This window comes from Notamacropus eugenii, chromosome X (genome assembly GCF_028372415.1).
Source record: "Notamacropus eugenii isolate mMacEug1 chromosome X, mMacEug1.pri_v2, whole genome shotgun sequence".
Classification (NCBI taxonomy): domain Eukaryota; kingdom Metazoa; phylum Chordata; class Mammalia; order Diprotodontia; family Macropodidae; genus Notamacropus; species Notamacropus eugenii.
The window spans coordinates 998,766-1,024,989 of NC_092879.1; the positions used below are offsets into that span (position 1 = coordinate 998,766).

At 42.9% G+C, this 26,224-nt stretch overlaps 1 protein-coding gene across 1 annotated transcript; it reads left to right on the forward strand.

Moving 5' to 3' along the window:
• The first annotated feature begins 568 nt into the window (after positions 1 to 568).
• LOC140516054 (syncytin-1-like) lies at positions 569 to 9,150 on the forward strand. The gene is made up of 2 exons (XM_072626992.1): positions 569 to 1,062; positions 6,774 to 9,150. The coding sequence occupies exons 1-2, from the start codon at positions 1,042 to 1,044 to the stop codon at positions 8,571 to 8,573; spliced, it is 1,821 nt and encodes a 606-aa protein (XP_072483093.1). The 5' UTR covers positions 569 to 1,041; the 3' UTR covers positions 8,574 to 9,150.
• Positions 9,151 to 26,224: the final 17,074 nt, after the last annotated feature.

Consider the following 26,224-nt stretch of genomic DNA (forward strand, 5'->3'; position numbering starts at 1 on the left):
TAAAAAAAGAGGAATACTATAAAGGAAAGTGAAATTCTTGATTCTTTTCTATGAAGTGTAATATGAACATTTGTAATCTTTCCTATGCATTTAATTTGTAATATTCCTTAACAGTGGAATGGAATTCTTTTAAAATTCAGCCTTTATCTGCAGGGCCAGAGAAGAAAAAAAGCAATAATTTGAATGGGCTTTGCAATATGTTGGTTGTGTGCGGAAGCAAGTTGGAATTTTCACTTTGCCTTACAATAAAATAAGAAATAAATTCATTAGTAGGTTACACAATGTAGCTTTTGGAACTGGAAGAAAACTTTATGAATCTGGACCAGTTGAGGGGAAAAGCTAACCTTAATTAAATTAGTAACAGTTTTAAAGAAATATGGGATTATTACCTTAAGCCACATGTGGCAACATGAACTTTTAAGCAATAAAGTTGCTTAAAGTTATTTCCATGTTTATTTAACATATAAAAATTTGTGGCTATGTTGTTAACATATTAATGAAGCTTTTAAAAGGCTTAAAACCCTTTAATGTTATTAAACATTCCTCTCCTACCCTTGCTGTCGGGGACTGAGGCCCCCCACCTGTACCTCCTGTAACCTGCTTGCTTTCGTCCCGCCTGAGAAGAAAAACCGCACCCCACGATCCCGTGGAGAGATAAGAGAAGGGACTGCCTGAGGCTATGCAAACATACCAATGCGGGACCTGGTGAAGCAGTAGATGTTATGTAAACACAGATAGCCAAAGTACGATGTCCTAAGATAGAGCTGGCCCACCACGGAATTTGCTTGGAATCTCTTTGTCTTTTCTCTATATAAGTTTGCAACCCTGATAATAAAATCAGACCTTGCTTACCACCCTTTTGGTCTCACTCCTCTTTTCACCCATCCCCTTCAGGTAGGCGTTCTCCTCGATCCCCCCACTCATACTGGCCCTGCAGGTCAGGGCAAGTGGCGCCCAGACGTGGGGCTCGAGGTCCGGACTTCTGCCAGGCGGACCAACATTGAGAGACGATTCGTCGCGACCCCTTCCTTCTCATCGCTCATGAAGAGCCCCTGCGTTTTGGTAAGTTGAGTTTCGTCCGCCTCATTCTAATCATGGGTTCCAACCTTTCCAAGGAACAGGTCTTTATCCATGACCTTAAGCATGCCCTTAAGGATAGAGGAGTTAAGGTTAAGAAAAAGGACTTAGTGAACTTCTTTCTTTTTGTTGATGAGGTCTGTCCCTGGTTTATTGTTAATGGGCCGGACATCCATCCGGGCAAGTGGCAAAAGGTTGGGAGAGAGCTTAATAAGAAATTGCAAACTGAGGGCCCGGAGGCCGTCCCCCCTTCTGTCTTTTCCTATTGGGGAATCATTAGAGACATAGTGGAATCCGCCTCCAGAGATCCGGGTGAGCGACAGCTCCTTTCGGTGGCAGAATTTTGCTTGCGCCCTTTGTCACGGGCCGCCTCTGTTAAGTCACTAGAGCGCCCCTTACCACGGGCGGCTCCTGTAAAATCACTACCTTCAATAGCCAAAAGTCCCCCAAGGCCCCCGTCCGTGGTCATTGATATTCCGCCAGAGCCACCAAAGCCCATTTATCCTCCCCTCCCTACAGGGCCCCGCCCTACAACCGAGTCCCTAACTTTCCCTATTATTACTAAACACAAGACCCCTCCCTTAAAGAATCCTGACCCTGATACGTTAGATCCTGGGGATGAAGCGGAACTTGAGGATGAGGCCGCCCGATATAATGATCCCGATTGGCCTGCTCTTCAACATTTGCTTCCTCCTTACTTATCCCAAACCTGCGCCCCTGTACTTTTGCCCCCTGTTCCCACTCCCTCGGTCCTTACCAATGCTAGACACCAACTTTCCACCCAGGTTAAGGAGCTCCGAGAAGTCTTAGACCTACAAAAGCAATATGTACAGCTCTCCTCGGAGTTGAGTTCCCTGCAGCACTCCCTCCAGAGCTCAGTCATTCTTTCTCCCAGTAAGCCTCAGTCGACCAAGGACCCGTCCAACAGGACTGGCGCTAAGACTAAAAACTCAAAAGAAGCGCAGCCCATGATGTTCCCCGTTATAACTCGGTCCCGCCGACTTGGGCCCCCACAAACCCCTGGGGCGGGTGAACTTACAGACTCCTCCGCGAGTGAGGGAGAGGAGGAGGAAGAGGAAAAGAATAAGGAGGAGGAGGAGGAGGAAGAAGAGGGAGAAGAAGGGCAGAGCAGTAGGAAGGCGGAACGGGAATGGCCGGAATACCGAAAATTGCATTTCAAGGGGCTTAAAGATCTCAATGCCGCTGTTAAGGCATATGGCCCCAATGCCCCTTTCACCCTCTCCGCCCTTGAGGCCATGTCCCGTGGAGGGTATCTTTTGCCGGCGGAGTGGCTCCGCGTGGTTCGAGCTGTTCTCTCACGGGGACAATTTTTGACGTGGAAAGCCGACTTCTATGATCGTTGTCAATCCACGGCAAAGAACAATGGGAAGTCCCCCAACTCCCCCGCTTCAAAATGGACCTATGAAAAGCTGAGTGGTCAAGGCAAATATGCAGGTGAGGCCAAGCAACGCCGCCTTCCCATAGGTCTCTTGGCGCAAACCGCCAACGCGGCATTTGCCGCCTGGCGCGCTTTACCAACCCCTGGTTCTCCTCTTGCCCCGCTTAATAAAATAATACAAGGGACTCAGGAGGACTTTTCTGAATACGTTAGCAGGCTCCTGGAGGCCACCGAGCGGACCCTCGGTCAGGAGGCCTCTAAGGATCAGCTTGTGAGGCGTCTGGCATATGAGAACTCCAATACTGCTTGTCGCTCTGCCTTGCGCGGGAAATGGAGGGATAAAACCCTAGAGGAGATGATCCGCCTCTGCAGAGACATAGATCCTTTTACTACGAAAATATCCCAGGCTGTACATTTAGCTGTCGGGGCGGCTCTCCAGCCGGGGGACTCCCAGAAGGAGTGTTTCCGCTGTGGGCAACCCGGTCACTTTGCCCGGCAGTGCCCCAGCTCGCCAGATACCCCCCCTCCTCCAACCCAAAATAGGGGTTCTCAACCTTCCACCCTCTGCCCCAGATGCAGGAAAGGGAAGCACTGGGCGAACACTTGTCGCTCCGCGACAGATGTCAATGGCCACCCCCTGCAGGGAAACGGCCGGAGGGGCCAGCCCCGGGCCCCCCAGCCGATCCCCGTCCCGCGGGCCTCGGGGACCAGCCCGCCCACACCCAACTCTACAGAGCCACTTCAGGAAGCGCAGGGGTGGACCTGTGTGCCGCCTCCACCACAATATTGACCCCTGAAGGTGGGGTGCATATAATTTCTACAGGCATCTTTGGCCCCCCGCCCCCCAATTTTTATTTTTTTATTCTTGGTCGTGCTTCCACTACTATTAATGGCCTTCTAATCCACCCCTCCATTGTTGACGGTGATTATATGGGGGAAATCCAGATACTTGCTTCAACCCTACAGGGACCCCTCACTGTCTATCAGGGGCAACGCCTTGCACAGGCTCTCCCGCTCCCCCTACAAACCCCATACCCTGCCCTCACCACCGTTAGAGGCCACTCCAAGCCCGGGTCCTCAGACATCTATTGGGTTCAGGCCATTTCCCAGGACCGCCCCATGCTTACGCTTACCATTCAAGGCAGATCTTTTGAAGGAATATTAGATTCCGGAGCTGACTCAACTGTTATTTCAAAAGATAGCTGGCCGCCTTCTTGGCCCCTTCAACCATCCATGACGCACTTACAGGGCATAGGCCAGTCCCATTATACTCTACAGAGTTCCCAATGGTTGCCCTGGCAAGACAAGGAGGGAAATAAAGGGACTGTCCGGCCTTTTGTGGTCCCCGGCCTACCTGTCAACTTATGGGGAAGGGATATTCTTTCTCAGATGGGGATAATTATGGGCAGTCCAAATACAGTTGTAACCCGTCAGATGGTCTCCCAGGGATTTCTCCCAGGGAAAAGGCTAGGCAAAAGAGGGCAAGGACAACCGTCCCCAATTGTTGCTGAAGGGAGGAAAGGGCGAGCAGGCCTTGGCTTTGAAGGCCCAGATAATCAGAACCATTTTTCGTGAGGGCCACGGGTCCTCCTGCACTCCAGGCAGATAGGATCTCGTGGAAAAATGACCTACCCGTCTGGGTAGACCAGTGGCCCTTACCCAAGATAAAGCTGGAAGCAGCGTTCGCTTTAGTGCAGGAGCAATTAGCTGCAGGGCACATAGAACCGTCCACATCCCCGTGGAACACGCCCATTTTTGTTATCCAGAAAAGGTCAGGTAACTGGCGGCTCTTACATGATTTGCGGGCCGTCAATAAAACTATGGTTCCTATGGGGGCCCTTCAACCTGGGCTCCCCTCTCCTGTAGCCATACCACAAGGTTTCTCTAAGATTACAATTGACCTTAAGGATTGCTTGGTTCCTATGGGGGCCCTTCAACCTGGGCTCCCCTCTCCTGTAGCCATACCACAAGGTTTCTCTAAGATTACAATTGACCTTAAGGATTGCTTCTTTTCCATTCCCCTCCACCCCTCCGATTGCCAGCGCTTCGCTTTTAGTGTTCCTATTACCAATTGTGTGGGCCCTTCCCCGCGTTTTCAGTGGAAAGTCTTGCCACAAGGCATGGCTAATAGCCCTACGCTGTGCCAAAAATATGTAGCACAAACAATTGACCCTTTTCGCTTGCAGTATCCCAAGCTTTATATCATCCATTATATGGATGATATCCTCCTTGCAGGTTCAGATGATGAGGAATTGACCCAGGTATCACAGGAGCTCATTAGGGCATTGGAAAATCGGGGCCTTAAAATTTCCCCCGATAAAATACAAACCTACCCCCCGCAGCTCTTCTTGGGGTTTGAACTTTTAACTAATCGCATTCTCTCCCAGAAGGTTCGCTTGCGAGTAAGTCACCTTTGTTCCCTTAATGATTTCCAAAAGCTTCTGGGAGAATTGAATTGGCTTAGGCCTTATCTTAAGCTCACTACGGGGGAATTGAGACCCTTGTTTGATATTCTAAAAGGAGACTCCGACCCAAATTCACCCCGTTCTCTCACGCCGGAGGCCCGTAAGGCCCTTGCCTTAATTGAGCAAGCTATTCATGATCAACATATTGGGTATTACGCTCCTCTAAAACCTCTTTGGCTCTTAATTTTTTCTACCGCTTTTTCCCCCACTGGATTATTGTGGCAGGAGCATCCGTTGTTTTGGATTCATATGCCAGCCACACCTACAAAGATCCTCCCCTCCTACCCGCATTTAACGGCTGGCCTCCTGCGCCTAGGGCGAGAGGCAGCCCTTCGGCTTTTTGGTCGGGAACCAGATCATATTGTCTGCCCCTACACCGCTTCACAGATTCAATGGCTGCTTCAGAATGATGACGATTGGGCAGTTAACTGCATTTCCTACCCAGGGATTATAGACAATCATTATCCCTCAGACAAGCTTGTCCAGTTCTTTCAGAAAACACCTGTTGTCTTCCCAAGGATTACCAAGGCGGAGCCCATCAGAGGCGCCCATTTGGCGTTCACTGATGGATCCGCCACAGGGAAGGCAGCCTTCAGTGTTGATGGAAAGGCCACCTCTTTTGACACACCCTTCATCTCTGCGCAGCTGGTGGAACTTGCAGCGGTCATCAAGGTTTTTGAATCTGTTCCGGGTCCTCTCAATATTTATACTGATAGCTCCTACATTGCACATTCGGTCCCTCTATTGGAAACTGTCCCGTATATTCGTCCCTCCACTAATGCGTCTCCTCTTTTTGCCACTCTTCAGCTTCTAATCCTCTCCCGCAAGCACCCCTTTTTCATTGGACATATTCGTGCCCACTCCGACCTCCCCGGTCCCCTTTCTGAAGGGAATGATCAGGTTGATCAGGCAACTCGTCGCATTTTACTTGCTCTGTCTACCTCTCCTGTTGCTGCTGCCACGCAAGCCCATAAGCTGCATCACCTTAATGCCCATACGCTTCGTCTCAAGTTCCCTATCACCCGGGAACAAGCCAGACAGATCGTGAAACAGTGCCCTGGCTGCCTGACTCTTCTCCCTGAACCTCATACTGGCATCAATCCCCGAGGTCTCATTCCCGGGGAGCTTTGGCAAATGGATGTCACTCATTACCTCCCTTTTGGTCGGCTTAAATATATTCATGTGTCCATTGATACTTTCAGTGGTTTTATCTTTGCCACCTTGCAACCTGGAGAGGCCACCAAGCATGTCATTAATCACCTCATTAGTGCCTTGGCAGTCCTCCCGCAGCCCAAAATTCTTAAGACAGATAATGGCCCTGGCTACACCAGCTCTTCTTTCAGATCCTTTTGTACACAACTACATATTAAGCATGTAACTGGCATACCCTATAATCCTCAGGGGCAAGGAATTGTGGAAAGGGCCCATCAAATATTGAAAAACATGGTCCTGAAATTACAGTCAGGGGGGGAAGTTCTTTATCCCAGAGCTGGCAATGCCAAAACGTTGCTCAATCACGCCCTTTTTGTTTTAAATTTTCTCACCCTTGACGCTGCGGCAAAGAGTGCAGCAGACCGCCTTTGGCATTCCTCTACGGCCCAAACCTACGCTCAGGCAAAATGGAAAGATCCCCTTCTTGGCAAATGGCAGGGCCCTGATCCTGTGTTAATCTGGGGCAAAGGCCATGCTTGTATTTATGATTCAAAGTGCCAAAATGCTAGATGGTTGCCTGAAAGGCTGATCAAGTTGATGGACAAGCCAGATGCTTACAATACCGTCCAGGGGACTACACCTCCCTGAGACACATCTGTTTTTCTTTTCCTGTTTTTCAGGAGATGACAATTCTAGCATTTCTCCTCCTGCTCCATGGAAGCCACGGCGGTTTTCAATCTCCCAACCCAGCAGCGCTTAGCCGTACCCTCTTTGGGAGCCCTTGTGACTGCGGCGGGGGTGTGGTCACTGTCCGCCCTAACACCTACACGAGAACGATCGATTGTACGGACAGGACGGCCTACCTCGCTTACCGTCATACGGCCACAGGCATCTCCAAACAATCTTGGGAATGCGTAAGAAAACCCCGAGTCATCCCTCCAAATGGTGACCAGCCTGGGCCCTGCCCCACTGATTGCAAGTACCTTGAGGCCTTGCACTCTACATGCTACAGCTCCACCCAGCAGTGTAGTAGTGCCTCAGGGACAGTATATCTTACTGCATTGCAGGAGAGGGAATACGCTGGCTCTGTTGGGGGTGATTGGGGGCTAAACCCCAGCTCTCGTGGTACCACTAACAAACATGCTCAGGCTTCTTGCCGCAAGGAAAATATTGGAAAGAATGTCTGTTGGCCCCCCCGCGCACCCGTCCACATTTCTGATGGGGGTGGTCCCACGGATCAGATTAGAGAATTTGAGGTAAGGGAACGTATAAACGAGATTGTTAGAAGCATGTACCCCCCTGTTCATCATCACCCGCTCGCACTGCCAAAATCCAGGGGGACGGACCTCGATGTCCAGACCTCGGAAATTCTTGAAGCTACGCTCAAGGCTCTTAATTTTTCTAATCCCGAATTAGCAACAAATTGTTGGCTGTGCATGGCCCTTGGCATGCCTATGCCCCTAGCTATTTTGTCTAAAAATGGTTCTACTTCTACAAATTGCACCCTCAGCCCGCCTTTTAGGATTCAGCCCGTAGTTTTCCGTCCCTCCCCCTGTATTCAAGCCCCATTCCGGAACTCTACCTTCGATATTGATGTTGGCTTCGCGACCTTTGCCAACTGCTCTGAAATCCTTAATCACACTTTTCAGGAACCCCTCTGCCCACTAACAGGTCAACTCTTTGTCTGCGGGGGCAATATGGCCTACTCTGCCCTCCCCCAGAATTGGACAGGACTTTGCACACAAATATCAATCCTCCCCGATATTGACATTATTCCAGGGGATGAACCTGTCCCACTGCCCAGTCTAGATTACATTGCTGGGAGACCTAAGAGGGCCGTGGTATTTATCCCCCTTCTTGTGGGACTCGGAATAACGGGGGCGCTTGCCACCGGCACGGCCGGTCTGAGTGTCGCCGTAGACTCCTATACAAAATTGTCCCATCAATTGATTAATGATGTGCAAACCCTCTCGGGGACTATAAATGACCTTCAAGACCAGATTGATTCTCTGGCAGGAGTTGTTCTTCAAAATAGGAGAGGCCTAGATTTACTAACGGCAGAACAAGGGGGAATTTGTTTAGCCTTACAAGAAAGGTGTTGCTTTTATGCAAACAAATCTGGGATAGTTCGGGATAAAATCAAAAAACTACAGGAGGATCTGGTTAAAAGACGCAAAGAACTTTTCGAAAATCCCCTCTGGAGTGGCTTGAATGGAGTCCTCCCATATCTCCTCCCTCTCCTTGGACCCTTGATTGGTCTCCTCCTACTTCTTTCTTTTGGGCCCTGGGCTTTTAGTAGACTAACCTCTTTCATTAAAACGCAGATTGAGGCTTCTCTTAAAAGCCCTATCAATATCCATTATCATCGCCTGGCACTTCTGGAGAACCCTGCAGACAACGAGGAGGACGGACTTCAGTTCTCCAAGCTTGTGCAGTCAGAGTCCCGTTGCATGCGGTGGTGGAAGGCCTTTAGGGAATAAACACGGAGCGGCAGCTGTGAGAGTGCCCATGACGGGAATATTGAGGCCCCATATATCAGGATCATAGGCGCGGCTGCAGTTGTTCCCTATGACGGGAGTAGAGCAAGGCCGTGGCTGTTCGGCCACGTAGATCCCCTTGCTTAGCCTAAGACAGGGTCATCTGCCGAAAAAGCGCTCTGAATATGGAAACCAGCCTCATAGCCTAAGACAGGCCTCTCACCCGCCCGCATATTTTAATTTCAGTCCGCCCGCATGTTTTAATTTTAGTCAAAAGGGGGACATGTCGGGGACTGAGGCCCCCCACCTGTACCTCCTGTAACCTGCTTGCTTTCGTCCCGCCTGAGAAGAAAAACCGCACCCCACGATCCCGTGGAGAGATAAGAGAAGGGACTGCCTGAGGCTATGCAAACATACCAATGCGGGACCTGGTGAAGCAGTAGATGTTATGTAAACACAGATAGCCAAAGTACGATGTCCTAAGATAGAGCTGGCCCACCACGGAATTTGCTTGGAATCTCTTTGTCTTTTCTCTATATAAGTTTGCAACCCTGATAATAAAATCAGACCTTGCTTACCACCCTTTTGGTCTCACTCCTCTTTTCACCCATCCCCTTCAGGTAGGCGTTCTCCTCGATCCCCCCACTCATACTGGCCCTGCAGGTCAGGGCACCTTGCTTGCCCTATTCATTTGCTTAGCAATCTCTTTGTCGTAGTCTTGAATTGAACTTGAGTCTTGACAGTAGAGAAAGTTATCATATATTCCAAATTTGTGGAGTGTAAATTGAAAAGATTCATTGAATTCATTCTAGAATCATAGAACTGAAGAACTGAGGAGAACCTGCAAGGTAGTAGCCTCATCTAATCCCCAACATGAATCGTGAATTACTTCTTATCTGATGCTAGGAGACCTTCAGTGATTAAGCATTTTTGACGGCTGTAACTGCTAAGAAATGCTCCTCATTTTCAGCTAAAACCTGCTTCCTTTAACTTTTACAACTTCCAGGGCAAAACAACACAAAAAATCTTTTACTGATTTTCATAAAAATCGTAGTACTTCATTGTTAAAAATCTGAGGTTTTCACTTAGAGATAAATTAATTTTTAAAGGCTTAACTGTGGGGCCTTTCATTCACATAAAAAAAAAAAATCTGACTTTTTTCATTACCATTACCCCAGACTGAGTAATCGACCTTTTTTTCCCCTCTCATTTTAACGATTTGAAAGATAATTTGTGGTGGTTTCTTTTGGTTTTGTAGAGAAATTTCAGTTTTAATTTGAAGCGCCTAACATTTTTTTCTCTTCTTGCACACTGGCAAGGGCTGGGAGAGATGTACTTCAATTCATGCAACCTTAAGTTGTATTTCCTGGCCACTGCTTGATTAAAAATATATTTCACGTTCTATGAAATCCTGCCAAATTTAAGCCCCACTTTTTCCTCTGCATACAATAATACATTCAACAAAACAACATGGGTTTTTTTTCTTATGCTGCATTTATTTGGTGCAGTCCAAACCACACAATGATTAGGTTTCATTGTGATGATATGGACACACTTTCCTATTCCAAGTAACAATGTCCCTTCCATTCTAGCTTTGTATCAGACAGTCATATAGCACATGGAAGACAAGCCTGGGAGTCGGAAAGTCTTGCCTTGGACACATATTAGATGTGTGATCATGGACAAGTTATTTAACCTCACAGATGCCTATGTTACTCAGTATGCTTATACATTACGTGCAATTTACCAACCTGTTTCTTGTTCTTTAAAAGGAAAAATCTGAGCTGGATAACGTATATGGTTCTTCTAAGCCCTTAAATCTGGGATGTATCTGGGATTTGAGGTGGAGACTCAAAGACTGGGAGTTTTTTTAATCAATAAAATCACAGGTCCACACTCACAAGTGGTTATTGTAATAATTGCGTGATAATATTTCATTCTCATAGGAAAAAAAGATCGTTTTAATGTCTGTATCATGGGTGTCTACAATTTCATGGGGCAATTATAATTTAACTTCAGAATAGCTATTTAACAGGAATGTTTCATTTTTCAAGGTTATGGGGAAGAATGTCTAGTAAAAGCTATTAAATATACAATTTAATGTAACTTTAATTTTGATTCATTATCCCTTTTCCCCTTTTTTCCTCTTTTCCTTTTTCTGTTGAATTTATAAACTTTTTATAAACTTTTAATTTATAATATGATAATTCTGCTTTTTATAACCTTTTAATTAGTTGAAATTTTGTGATAAATTAAATCTTGGATCATCAGTTTTCTTAAATGGAGTTTTGTTTCTTCACTAGTAATAAGAATATCTTCAAAATTAAATAACCAGGTATCTGAAAAAAAATGAAAGCAGTTTCCAAATTTGTGAAATCTCTCTGTTGTACCCCGAATTTCTGTAGGAAAAAGATAGAGATTTGTAGTGCTGTGTACAATTCTTTCCTGTTTTACAATGTGTGTAACAAAGTGTTTTGTTTTGTTTTGTTTGTTTTGGTGTTAAGTTCAAAATAAAAAATCATTAAAAAGACAAGAAATCATGGGAGTGGTAAGTTCAGGAAAGTACGGAATGCTCTTTGTGAACTGCTGCAATGTGAAGCAGGCAGAGTCAAGGAAACAGTATATATTCGCAGTTAACACAATTTAAATGGAGAGAACCACACACCAAAAAATTAAAAATACATGGAACAGAATGGTAAAGAACAAGTAGTACTGATAAGAAAACCTGAGAAGCAATCACCAACCTAAACTCTCCAGGAGGGGAGAAATCCATAGGTGTTACACACTGCACACCTTTTCCTGACTATTTCAATCAGTTCTGCTCAATTTCTTTTCCTCCATAACATTTTTAAAAAGTGCTATTGGTTACCTGGGATGGCTCTTGAGGTTGGGGAGAGGAAGGGATACATTAGACACCCTTGTGACTTAAGAAACAGTAAATATCAATAAAGAAACAATAAATTTTTTAGAGTTTTCAAGAATTTCGTGGGTAGTAATGTGGGGGGAAGGTGGAAAGTAAGGGTTTGGGGTTAGTAATTATCAGTAGCAGATCTCAAACTATACAACAAACTAGTGATTATTAAAATTGTTGTTTAGTCCTGTTTGCCTTTTCATGAACCCATTTGGGGTTTACTTGGCAAAGATACTGGAGCAGTTTGCCATTTCCTTCTGCAGCTCATTTGACAGAAGAAAAATTAACACAAAAAACATGGTTAACCTACTTGTCCAAGGTCACAGAGCCAGGAAATATCTGAGGCCTGATTTGAACTAGGAAAATAGTCTTCCTGCCTTCAGTCCCAGTGGGACACCTAGCTGCCTGGAAAACAATTGCAACATGTTAAAAATTGAGAGAGTGATCAATGGAAAAGATCGGATATACTATATATAGAAGGAAGGAAATAAAATAAAGTGGTGTTCAATAAATCCAGCAGCTATAGTGAGGGAGAAGTTGGGGAAGTGGAGGACACACTATTCAATTAAAAAAGGAAGTATAACATAACAGAAGTTTGCCAGAAATTTGATAGAACATTAAACCCCATCCCACCCATGCAATGAAATTACAAATAGATTCATGAATTAGATGTGAAAGGTCAATCAATAGCAAATTAAAGGAGTAAGGAGGGAATGAATTTTTCCATCTACAGAAAGGGGGAGAGGTCATGATAGAACAAGAGATGGAGAGGATCCCAGAACATAAAGTAGATTACTTTGCTTTTGCTCATAAATGTTTGAATGTTGATTCCCCCATTGGTCTCTGTGTTTCTTGAGAGGCAGCGTCTGCCTTACCGTTCTTCGTATTTTCAGTTTATCACAGAGCCTGGCACATAGTAAGGAGCTTACTATTAGATTTAAAATCAAATTATTTTAGAAGACAAACCATTTGTTGAGTACCTACTGAATGTTCATCGTAATGTTAGGCCATGCAAAGGAATGGTGGGGGGATAAGAATAAGGAAGGACGGAGATTAGGAGAAACAACATCCTGGGGCAAGTTCTTGGACTAGCTGTTCTGTTCTCCTTCCTATTTCACTGCATTCCCTTTGGATAATGAGGGACGGTTCCACCAAATTAGAAATGCTTTTGGGGTAATGTGTGAAGATAGATTTGTGTGCTTCAGAGAGTGGAAGTGGAGACTGACAATGGGAGTAGGTACTACAACACTTGGTACAGTTCTTTGCGCTTAGTAAGTGCTCAACATATGTTTCTTTCTTCATCCATCCATCCATTTATTTTTTCATGCATGGCAGTAAAGATGACTCCTTGAATAGATGATAGAATGGGGGCTGTTAAATAATCAATAACCTCTACCAAATTTTCTCTGGAAAGAATCTAAAGAAAATGACAACCACATCATGAAAATACAATTGAGATGAGAATAGGAAAAGATGAAATTGCCATGGTAACTGCCTCCATGCCTGTTTTGCAGATTAAAAGAATAGTGCCCGGCAATTCTCCTTCAGGACATGTTCTAATTGCCTGAGGATATCTGTTACCTCTTTTAGACAATGATGGAGATTTCCTTTTAAAGACAATTAATGGAAAGATGGGCAGTATGCACACGACAAGTCAATACATCACCACGACCTTCCCCAATGCCTGTCTCAGAGCAACAGCTCCTTCTTCTGTGTGTCTTTTTCTGTGTCCTATTATGCAGCAAGGGCAGTTAGGCAGTGCAGTGGATAGAGCAGCAGTGCAGGAGTCAGGAGGACCGGAGTTCAGATCTCACCCCAGACACTTGACACTCACTACCTATGTGACCTTGGGCAAGTCACTTAACCCCGATTGCCTCATCCTGGGTTATCTCCAGTCATCCTGAGGAATATCTGGTCACTGGATTCAGATGGCTCTAGAAGAAAAGTGAGACTGGTGACCTGCACAGCCCTCCCTCACTCAAAACAAAGTCGTTGTAAGTCATGTCATTATTTCTCTGATGGCATATTCTTCCTTGGCAACAAAGGATGAACACACACACATTATGCAATCACCATCTGAATTTCTGTTTCCCTCGGTCTGCCCCTGCATCTCTATGTCTGTCTTTATTTCTTTTTCTCTTAATATATACAATACTGGGATGTACAAAAAGCTGGTAAGAAGCCCTCCCCTCCTCCAGACCGATGAATCACCATGGAGGTCAGAGAAAGTGGTAGCCTGAGTGACAGCAAGAGTGTGAGACCCCCATTCTACTCCCTGCTCATTGAACAAGTCTGAGGCAAGCATCCTGGGGTCCAGTGTTTGGGCTTTTTGGTACAGGGGGCTTCAATGCCTGTTTTTGCTTTCACATTTACATTGGTTAAATGATACACCTCATCAATAATTTGCAGTGATGAAGCCCAACCAGGTAGCACCAGTCACACCTAACATGGAAGAGGGTTAAGCTCCCTTAGGTTTACACGGGTTCTTTTGTGTTACCTGGCAAGGGAAAGATTCCTTTTTGCTTTTCTTCACTTATTACCAAATCTCAGTTGAATTCAAAGTCCCCGAGTCTGTTTGGGGCATAAGTAATAAGAATGGATGTTCTGGTTTAAACATGCTAAAGTTTGTACCCAGGAAAGATTGTTTGAAGGAGCCTACACAGCAAAGTTTCCCACAGAGCTGCTCCTTTGTGAACACAGGCCTCAGCAGGAAGCATAAAGTCTTATTGAGGGTCTCAGGGAAGAGAATATGTCCTGGGCTGATTGAGAGAAGCAGTGGGAGCAGCCTTGAGGAAAGAGTTGTGAAGTGTAGAGCAGGAGGGACTGGGCAAGTTAATCCTTGTGAGTGGCAGCCCAGGTTGGTGGTACAGTAGGGGAGGGGGAAGGGTGGAGAGAGAAATGAGGAGCTTCAGCTGCCAGGGATGCAGACTTAGAATCACGGAATCTTCCAATCACAGACCCCCAGAGTTGGAGAAGACTGCAGATATCTCATTTCTGCCCAGCTCTGAGAACTCATCCCTTGAACAACATTCAGGATTTGTGGGCATCCAGCCAGAGCTGGACAACTGAATGCTTTCCTGCTCAAGCAGCCTCTACCACTTTGGGCCAGCTGCCTCATGGAGTGAGAGCAGTGATTTCAGCCTGATCCCTCTCCCTCATCTCTACTAGGGTGTCCTCAGAGCCTCTCAGTCCTCCCTCCCCTGTCTCCACAGAGTTGGCTAGAAGTGAAATCTCTGGGTATCAGGGCAGCCTGCTCTCAGGGATCCATCATAGCATCCTATCCTGAAAGGGATGTGAGAGGTGGGTCTGGTAACCTATAGAAGTTGAGTGAATTGTCATGGTCACCCAGGTTACTAATAGACTTAGAAAGTCAGAGGCAAACTAGGCCCTCTGACTCCAACATCAGTGTTCTGATCATTACAAGGCAGCAGTCTGTCTCTTTAGGGAAGAGAGGAATAGGTAAACATAGTTAAATATATCCAGATATAGAGGAGCTATCTACGTGGGAATTGTTGGTCAGAAACTGCACTGAGGAGGGGACATTGGGGCTGCTGGAGGGAAAGTCCTTTTCTCCATGAGAACAAATACAATTAGGGTTCCCTACAGGACCAAGGCTCAGAGGTCAATCAGTTCAGGCAGGGAGGCTGTAGGCAGAGTGGTTCAGGGATGTGTGTGTGTGTGTGTGTGTGTGTGTGTGTGGTGGGGGAGGGGTGCAGCAGGGCTGGTCCCAGAGAGCCTGGCAGCTCAACCCTGGCTTAATAAGTGAGGCAGTGACCTCCAGACAACCCTGAAAGAGACAGTAGGGAAGGACAATTGGAGGGTCATAGACTTAAAGTAGAGGGAGGGCAGAGCCAAGATGGAAGAGTAGAAGCATGGATCTCCTGGAGCTTTCCCCTAGAGCATTTAAAATACCTATAAAAATGAATAAACAAATTGTAGCACTGCAGACGCCACAAAATGACAGACTGAAATAGATTTCCAGTCCAAGACATTCTGGAAGGTCGACAGGAATGATCTATAGCATTGAGAAAATTGTTGGTTTTTGGTTTCTACTCCATCCTGCTATCTCTTTATGTTTTGTGCGCTTTCAAATGTAGAGTCATGGTTACTCACTGTACATTTCCCTCTATTCAGTCTATTTCTTCTTCTTCTTCTTCTTCTTCTTCTTCTTCTTCTTCTTCTTCTTCTTCTTCTCTGCTTCCTCCTCCTTCTCCTCCTCGTCCTTCTCTTTCTTCTCCTTCTCCTATTCCTTTTCCTTCTTCTTCTTCTTCTCTCCTCCGCCTCCTCTTTCTTCTTCCTCTTCTTTCTTCTCTCTTCTTACCCTTTCCCTCCTCAGAGGTCTATTTTACTGCTAACAACTGCCTTCCTTAATCTGCCCTTCTTCTTCTCATCCGCCACTGCTTTCTCTTATCCCTTTTTTCCTTATTCCTGCTAAGTAAGATAGATTTCTGTACACAACAGAGTGTGTATATATATTCTTCCCTCTTTGAATCAATTCTGATAGGAGTGAGATTCATGCATTGCCCACTAACTCCCACTCTTTCCCTGTTCACTGTAAAAGTTCTTTACACATCTCCTTAATGTGAAATTTTTTTCATCATTCTATCTCTGCCTTTCCCCTTTTCCCAGTTCCTCCATTCTTACTCCTCTGTTTTTTCTTTATTTTGTCACTTCAATATAGCTGACTGCTAGCCATGGTCTCTGCAGACACCCTTACAATGATAAAGATCTTGAGCTGCGTATATCATCTTCACATAAGGGAATATAAACAAATTGACCTTATTGAGTGCCATATAATTTGTCTTTTCTGATTTTTTAATGTATTCTTCTCTAGTGTCTTGGGTTTAGGAATGCTTAAAATTTCCCTGTTTCGTGAAATACCCTTTTTTTCGGCTTAATGATTATGCTCAGTTTTTCTCGGTAGTTTATTCGTCATTGTAATCCTAGCTCTTTATCTTCCAGGATGCCATAATCTAAGCTCTTTTCTCCTTTAAGGCAGGAGCCTCTAGTTCTCGTGGGAGCCTGACTGTGGCTCGAAGATATTACAATTGCTTCTTTGTAGCTGCTTGTAATATTTTCTCCTTCATCTTGGAACTCTTATAATTTAGCCATAATATTCCTGGGAGGTTTTATTTACAAATTTCTATCAGGAGATGACCAGAAGATTTTTTTTTTCAATTTCTATCTTACTCTCTGGATCCAAGACACCAGGGAAGGTTTCCTGAATGGTTTTTTGAAATACTGCCCAGACTCTTTCTTTGATCTTTGATTTCAGGTGTTTTGTTAACTTTTACATGACGTCTCCTCCATCTACTTTTCAGGCCAACTGTTTTTCCAAAGAGATTTTTCGTATTTTCTTCTCTTTCATTATTCTGATTTTGTTTTGTTGCAGGAAGCAACTCATGCTCCACTGAAATGGGCTGTGGGTGGAAGGGCCAGTGTTGGGAAGCAGCCTATAACATCCCTAGAAATCACGATGTGGGGCCATCCCACGTCATCCTGACTTATATCTGTTCACTGTACCCACATGGCTCCAGAGGAGAAACTGAAGCTGGTGACTTTGCACAGTCCTCCCACACTGAAATCCAATTTACTTGTAAATTACGTCTTCACCTTCCCGATGCCTTGGTCCTCTGAGAAGGAAGGATAAACAGCAAGTCATGGAGACTTTCGAGTACGAATGGGGTGGAAGTTGAATGGGGAGAAAGAAGAAAGTTAGCTCACTGGTGGTAATTGTTCTCTTGTATTAACTCTGTGTGACGTCGTACCCATCAGGTTGCCATGACCCTATCTTTCTGCCAGTGCTCCCATACCCCAGTTCTGCTGTAGGGAGCCCTGAATCTGTGCTCCATCCTGACCCTTCTGCCTACTAGAAGAGGGAGGTTATTCTCCATGGTGGTGGTGTTGGTGGAGGGGGAAGTATCCCTGATATGTTCTAGGGATCTCTGGGCCTTTTTATTTGCCCTGCTACTGCTGCCCTTAGTGACTCTGACCTTTCCATCCACCCTGTAGATGACTTTTCCTGTGTGGTTTCTCCTCAGCAATTATACTGAGAACTCCTTTAGAGCCCTGACTCTCTTTATTTGCCAAGGTTGTATGGGAGGTTTTAGCATGGCTCTTGGCACATAGTCAGCATTTTAACAGTGCTTTTCATTCATTCATTCATTCATTCATTCATTCATTCATTCGTCTGATCATCAATTTTTGTTAAATAAAATTACTTGTGATCTGAGACTTCTGAGCCTGTGTGCTTGTCAGAAAAGCTGATTGGGAGTGAATTTTCAAATGCTGTAGTTGCCATATTATCTGGAGGGGTAGGGTGCAGAGGAGAGAAAAGGTCAAAACCATCCAAAGTCTTTGAGGTTATTGATACACTTCATTATAAGAGGGAGCTGCTGACCAAATGTCAATCTCCTATTTCCTACTTTGGTGACAGGATAAACTAACCAGAGAATCAAGTGGCAAGAAGATACATGGACCAAGTCTCCAGGTGCATGGCTGATCAAGAGAATCAGGTCTCCCAGAGGGCACAGGATTGTGAGTGACTGAGACAACATCTATAGCTCTTCCAACTGTGTGTGTGTGCTTGTGTGTGTGTAAATATATTTGAGGGTCCGTGTTATAATTGATGACTTTGTTCTAGAGAGAGAGCAGGAGGGAAGAAGGGGAGTCTAGCGCAGCATAGAAATTTCCCTCTTTTCTTTTCTCTCTCCTCTTGCCACACTGTCATTTCTCTGCCTCACAGTCTCAACTTACTCCCTGTGCTCCTGGTGGGGACTCTAGACGGTGGCTTCTTCCCTGTGTCTCATCTCTTTTCTAGGTTTTTACCAGAATGTGAGGGAGTCCTAGGTGGTGTTGGAGGGGGCAGCAGCTGCCCTGGGTCTCTTTCTTCCTTCTGTTAGGGAGACAGCATCTGAAATGGTGGTGGAGCAGGAAGGAGGGATGGTGCTGTGCAGATTTGAGGGCTTCAGAAGGGGACAGCATATGTTGGGCTACTTCTGTCTGTTCAATGCTCTCTATGTGGCCAGTAGCTGCATTAGCTAGGATAATTTCAGGTTGCATTAATACACATATGAAATGGAGTCTGAGATAGGCCAGGATTTTTTTAATCTTTTGAGATCTGAGACGCCTTTTCACTCAAGAAATTTCTGCGTGACACTGAATATATATGTGTGGAAAATAGGTATATAAATCAAACATTTATTGATAATAAGTCACAAAGAAATTTCTTTCAAAACAGTTCTTTGGTATGCAAATAATTCTACCATTTATTAAAGATGAAAGCAAATGGACATACTAATGAGATGGATGTGCTTGTTTATTTTATTTTTTTAAATTGAATTATTTTACTTGTTTTCGGTGTTCAACAATCACTTCCCTATTTTTCCCACTCCCTCCCCCTTATTCTACCCTCCCTCCACATTCCTTCCCTGAAACAGCGTACAATCTTATATAGATTTTACATGTAAATTCCTGCTAAATGCATGTTGCATAGAAGAATTAAAATGAATGGGAGAAATCATTAAACAAAATAAAACAAAGCATAATACAAAAGAAAATGGTCTTTTTCTATCTGTGATCTAGTTCTATACTTCTTTCTCTGCATGTGGAAGGCATTTTGCCTCCAGCATCCACTGCAAATTTTTTAAGTGCATGCATTTCAATGAAGTACTAAGTCAACCAAAAAAAATTCTTCACACACTGTGATTGTTGCTGTGTACAAAGTTCTTCTGCTCCTTTCACTCAGCATCAGTTCATATAAGTCTTTCCAGGCTTCTCTTAAGTCTTCCTGTTCATCCTTTCTCACAGCTCAATAGTATTCCATTATATTCATATACCACAATTTATTCAGCAGTTCCTCAGTTGATGGACATCCCCTTGATTTCCAGGTTTTGGCTACCACCAAGAGAGCTGCTATAAATATTTTTGTACATGTGGGACCCTTTCCCATTCCTATGATCTCTTTGAGATAGAGTCTCCGAAGCGATATTGCTGGTTCAAAGAGTGTGCATATTTTTGTAGCCCTTTTTGGCATAGTTCCAAATTCTTCTCCAGAACAGTTGAATCAGCTCGCAGCTCCACCAACAATGAATTGGTGTTCCAACTCTTCCACTTCTTCTCCAACATTTATTATCCTCCTCTTTTCTCAGGTTAGCCAATCTGACAGGTGTGATGTGGTACCTCAGAGATGTTTTGATTTGTATCTCACCAATCCATAGTGATTTAGAGCATTTTTTCATATGATTATAGATAACTTTAATTTCTTCCTCTAAAAATTTCCTATTCATATCCTTTGACCATTTGTCAAATGGGGAATGACTTGGATTCTTTTACATTTAACTTGATTCCCTATGTATTTTAGAAATGAGGCTTCTATCACAGACACTAGTTGCAACAATTCTTTCCCCATTTTCTGCTTCCCTCCTAATCTTGGTTACATTGGGTTTGTTTGTGCAAAAACTTTTAAATTTAATGTAATCCAAATTATTCATTTTGCACTTCAATATGTTCTCTATCTCTTACTGGGTCACAAATTTCTCCATTCTCCATAAATCTGACAAATACGCTATTCCTTTCTCGTCTAATTTGTTCATGGTATCAGTCATTATACCAAGATCATGTATCCATTTGGACTTCATTCTTGTGTATGGTATCAGACATTGGTCTATGCCCAGTTTCCGCCACGATGTTTTCCAGTTTTCCCAGAAATTTTTGTCGAACACTGAGTTCTTATCCTAGAAGCTGCGGTCCTTGGGTTTCTCAAACAGTAGATTGCTATATTCATTGACTCCTGTGTTTTGACCTATTCCACTGGTCTACCCTTCTGTTTCTTAGCCAGTACCAAGTGGTTTTGATGATTGCTGCTTTATAATACAACTTGAGATCTGGTAGGGCTAGGTCACCTTCGCTAGCATTCCTTTTCATTAGTTCCCTTGATATTCTGGACGTTTTGTTCTTCCCGATGAATTCTGATATTATTTTTTCTAGTTCTGAAAAACAGTTATCTGGTATTATGATTGATATGGCACTGAAAAAGTAAGTCAATTTAGGTAGAATTGTCATTTTCTGTATAGTAGCTTGGCCTACCCAAGTGTAATTGGTTTTCCACTTCCTTAGATTTGACTGTATTTGTGTGAAAAGTGTTTTGTAATTGTGTTCTTATAGTCTCTGATTTTGTTTTGGCAGGTAGACTCCCAGATATTATATAGTATCTCCCATAGTTTTAAACACAATTTCTCTTTCAATCTCTTGTTGTTGGGCTTTGTTAGTAATATATAAAAACGCAGATGATTTGTGTGAGTTTATTTCATAATCTGCAATTTTGCCACAGTTGTTTATTATTTCAAGAAGTTTTTACTTGATTCTCTGGGATTCTCTAAGTTTATCATTGGCAAAGAGTGAAAACTTAATTTCTTCTTTGCCTATTCTACTTTATACCATTTCTTTTTCTTCTCTTATTGCTACAGCTAGCATTTCTAATACCATATTGAAGAACAGTGGTGATAATGGACATCCTTGTTTCACCCCTGATCTTATTGGAAATGCATCTAACTTGCCCCATTGCATATAGTGCTTGATGGTTTTAGGTAGACACTGCTTATTATTTTTTTTTTTTTGGAAGATTGGGATCCCTTTCAGGAAGTGAACAGTGGGTTCTTTAGATGACTATTTTGCCCTCTGGATCTAGAACTTCTGAGCAGTTTTCCTTGATGATTTCTTGGATGATATTCTCCAGGCTCTTTTTTTCATCATGACTTTCTGGTAGACCAATAATCCTTAGATTTTTCCCTCTTGGATCTATTTTCGAGGTCAGTTGTTTTTCCAGTTAGATACTTTACATTTTCTTCTATCTTTTCATTTTTTAGATTCTGTTTGACTAATTCTTGATGTCTCATAGATTCATTACTTTCTATTTACCTGATTCTAATTTTTATCAAATTGTTTTATTCAGTTAACTTTTGCATCTCCTTTTCCATATGTTCAATTGTTCTTTTTAAGGAGTTATTTTCTCCAGTTAGGTTTTGTACTTCTTTTTCTATTTGTCTAATCGTCCTTTTAACTTTTTCTGTGATTTCTTTTTTCATATTTTTTAAAGTTATTGGTAAATTTTTCTTCTATTTCTCTAATTTGGCTTTTAAAATCCTTACTGAGATCTTCCGAAAAGGTTCTTTGTGCTTCAGACCACTTCATACTCCCTTCTGATGTTTCACTTGGGAGAAGAGTCTCAATGCTCACCTCTTTGGTATTTGTGTTTTGGTCCTTGTCCCCATAGAAAGATTCTATGGTCTTTTCTTTTCTGCTTTGCTTCTTACTCATGATAACCACCCTTTTCCTGACTTTTAAAGAAGATCTCTGCATCTGCGGCACAGGGGATTCTGTCTCACAGTTCTTGTGCCTAAAACTTGAGGCTTTGTGCATTGTGACCTCTTCTTTTAGCTAGAAGCTAAAATGCTGCAGCTTATCTGGTGCTGAGTTGGGAAGTGTTGGAAATCAGAGGTCATGTGAGGTCTTTTTGGGTTTCGCCCACACTTACCCTGGAGCTAGCTCGTTGAGTGTGGAGGAGGGTTGGTCTTGCTACATGAGGTCTCCTCTGCTGAGCTAGAGAATAGGCAAGCTCAGAGGTTTGTAATCCTGTCTGTGCCAGTGTTTTCTCGATTTCCCTGGGATGGTGAGGCATGCCTGGGGTCCTGGTGTTGGTGGTTGCTGGCTTCATCCCCCTGGAGCTCAGGATCTCCTGGTTTGCTGAGGTGGGGCTGTCTGGGGCAGCTATGGTGCTGTAGTGGTCCCCTTAAGCCACAGCAAGAGAGACCCTCCTTAGAGGTCTTTATAACCTCACGGGCTAAGAGGCTGTTTACCCCCTCTGCTACTGCCACTGTTCTAGGATTTTTCCCAGGGAGATATACTCTCAATTCCTCAAGGTCAACAAGTGGAGGGAGAAAGCATTTACCAATAACTCTACCATCTTGGCTTATGCTTATTTATTTTTACATAAAGAATTAAACCTTGCAGAATATTTAATAGTGCAGGATACAGAGCATCTTCGATGTTCTTTAGACTTGATCCCTATGTTGACATTATAATCATCAAAGCTGGGAATGCTACACCACCGAAATACATAGTACAAAATGGCAGAAGTACATTTCAGGAATTGTTGGAGATTCTGTCCAAATGGCAAGCCAAAATTTATTGAATGATCTTCTTACAAAATTCAAGTTTTAAATCTGTCGTCTGATAACTCTGCAAATTCTTGGTGAACTTTGAAAGACAGATAATTAATATTTTTTTTATTTCAATTGAGTATGGTTTATAAACCCAACTTAACTTTTGCAGAATCAAAATTTGAAAGGAGGTATTTCTGAAACTGTGTCTCCATGTACTTAACATGATCAATTACAACTCTTTTAATTAAATCCTTGGGAAGGTTATTTTTTAAAAAAATAAAATCATCTGTAGATATAAAAATTGCTGAAGAACCATTTTCCACACAATTTTTCCATATGTTGACTTTTTCAATAAAACATTCTTCTTTTAACAAATATGCTGCACTTTTCCTTGAATCAACATGTTTAAATCATTGACTTTTTTGACTGTATCTGGCAAAAATGCACTTCTTTAAAATACTAACTTAATAATTAATTTTTAGTTTCCAACATTCATTTACATAAGAATTTGTGTTCCAAATTTTCCCCTCCTCCATTTCCTCCCCTGTCCCCAAGATGGCATTCAAACTCATATAGGATCTACATGTACTACATATACATTCATATTAATCATATTTTCACTTTAATCATGTTGTAAAGAAGAATTTAAATCAAGGGGAGTAACCATGAGAAAGAAAAAACAAGAAAAAAAAGAGAGAGAGAATAAATAATGTGCTTCCCTCTGAATTCAGACTCCATAATTCTTTCCCTGGATGTGAATAGCATGTTACATCATTAGTCTTTTGGATTTGTCTCACGCCTTTCATTGCTAAGAAGAGGTAAGTCTACCAAAGCTAATCACCTCACAATGCTGATGTTACTGCGTACAATTTATTCCTTGTTCTGCTTACTTCACTAGACGTTAGTTCCTTTAAGTCTTCCCAGGCTTTTCTGAAGGCTAACTGCTCATTATTTCTGATGGAACAATAGTATTTCATTACATTCATATGCTACAACTTGTTCAGCCTTTTCCCAACTGATGGACCTCTCCTCAATGTCCAGTTCTTGGCCATCACAAAATGAGCTGCTATTACTATTTCTGTATATGTGGATCTTTTTCCCATTTTTATGATCCCTTTGGTATACAGACCTAGAAGAGGTATTGCTGGCTCAAAGAGTATGCACAGTTTTATAGGGCTTCCAGCATAATTCCCAACTGCTCTCCAGAATGGTTGGATGAATTCACAACTCTACCAACAATGCATTAGTGTTCCAACTCTTCCACATCTTCCCCAACATTTATGATTTTCCTCTTTTTTTCATGGTAGCCAATGTGATAGGTGTGAGGCAATACCTCAGAGATGTTTTAACTTGCATTTCTCTAATCAATGGTGATTTAGATAATTTTTTACATGAGTGTAGGTAGCTTTAATTTCTTCATCTGAAAACTGCCTGTTCATATCCTTTAACCATTTACCATTTGGGGAATGACTTACACTCTTATAAAGTTGACTCAGTTTTCTCTATATTTTACAAATGAGACTTTCACAGACACTGATTGTGAATATTGTTTCCCAACTTTCTGTTTGCTTTCAAATCATTGTCGTATTTGTGTTATTTGTACAAAAGCTTTTCAGTTTAATGTAATCAAAATCATCCACTTTGCATTTTATAATGTTCTCTATCTCATTTGGCCATAAAGTCTTCCCTTTTACATAAATATGACAGGAAATGTGTTCCTTTCTCTCCCAGTTTACTTGTAGTATCAGACTTTATATTTAAATTGGGTACTCATTTTGACTGGATCTTGGTATGCAGGGTAAGATGTTCGTCTATGCATACTCTCTGCCATAATATTTTCTAGTTTCCCTGCAGTTTTTGTTAAACAGTGAGTTCTTATCCCAGAATCTAGAGTCTTTGGGTTTATGAAACGGGAGATTAGTATTGTCATTGACTATTCTGTCTTGGGTACTTCAAGTATTCCAGTGATCCAGGACTCTATTTCTTTGTTAGTACCAAGTAGTTTTGATGATTGCTGCTTTACAAAACAATTTAAGAACTTTTACAACTAAAACACATTTCCTTCCTTTTCCTTAATTTTCTTGATACTCTGGATACTTTGTCCTTCCCTATGAATTTTGTTATTGTATTTTCTAGTTCTAATAACATATTTTTGGTACTTCGTTATGGTATTGAATAAGTACATTAATTTCTGTTGAATTGTCATTTGTATTCTATTAGTGCAGCCTAAATATGAGCAAATGACATTTTCCCAAGTATTTATATCGGACTTTATTTGAGCGAACAGTGTTTTGCAGTAGTGTTCATAGAGTTCCTGGGTTTGACTTGGCAGGGAGACTCCTAAATTCTTCTGGGAGAACAAAGTTCACATGGTTTTGAAAGCCATGTCATTATGAAAAAAATTAAGAATATCAGATGGCTGCTCAGTTACAAGTATAGGAACTTCATCTTTGACTTTCAATAATCTGTTTATACTTCTCCCTCTTGAGAGTCACATGATTCAAATAGAGGGTCAATCTTACTATTAGGAACACCAGGGTCCAATTCTTACCTACAGTCTTAGCCACATGACCATAATCAAATCATTTAACCCCTCTGTGTCCTAGGCAATTCCCTAATCTGTGACTGATTGACATGAACTGCAGGAGTCTCCAAAACGGGAATGCCCCTAAACCACTGAAATAACAGGGCTGGATAAAATAATCATGCCAATAATATATGAAATTCTCTGTGGTCCTGGTCAGACCTCACCTAGAATATCACGTTCATTTTTAGCATCTACATTTCTGAAGGGCATTGTCAGGGAGGGATGATGAGAGACCTGGACAATTCACCCTATGAGGAACAAATGAAAGTAGGAGCGTTATGTAGTGGAAGGAGCTCTGAATGTAGAATCAGGAACTCACTTTGAACTCCAGCTCTACTCCCTACTGCCTGTGAGACCTTCGGCAATTTACTGAACCTTCTCCTCCAGGCTTGTGTCCTCCAGTTTACGGGGAGTGGACCGGACCCTGCCAGCTCTAAATTCCATGAATCTATAAGAGTGTGGCATTTCACTCTGAAAACAGAAGACAGAAGAGGCAGTGGTAGCTGTCCTGACTTTATGTGAATGCCTGTCTCAAGGCAAAGGGATTAGACTTTGTTCTACCTTCAGAATAAAGAACCAGAATCAAAGGCAAAGATAAAGTGCCTGACACATAGTAGGTGCTTAAGAAATACTTCTGAGATTGATCTATTAATGAGTTGATAGCAGGGATGCAGGTTTGTCTTAATAATAAAAAAACTGCACTTTCAAAAGAAATGACCTAGGTGGGGAGGTAGTGAGTTCTCCATTAGTGAAAGAACTCGAAGCAGAGATTGGATGGCCTCTTGTCAGGGATTTCATAGGGAGGAATCATTGTGTCTCAGGTAGGAAATGAGAGGCTGACTCTTAGTCCTTTTCAGGTCTAAAATTAGAGGCTCCCGTGAACTGTCTGCTTTGGCATTGTTTTGACGGGTTTGTGGGGAGGGGCATCTCCTTTTCTGTGCTTTTCTGTGCTAGAAAGGTGCAATGTCTCTTACAAAAGCAAATACACTAGTGC

Excerpts from the sequence above, each read along its gene's own strand:
- LOC140516054 (XM_072626992.1), top strand. The coding sequence starts at position 1,042 with ATGAAGAGCCCCTGCGTTTTG. Across the intron at positions 1,063-6,773 it reads TGAAGAGCCCCTGCGTTTTG|GAGATGACAATTCTAGCATT; the intron begins GTAAGTTGAGTT and ends CCTGTTTTTCAG.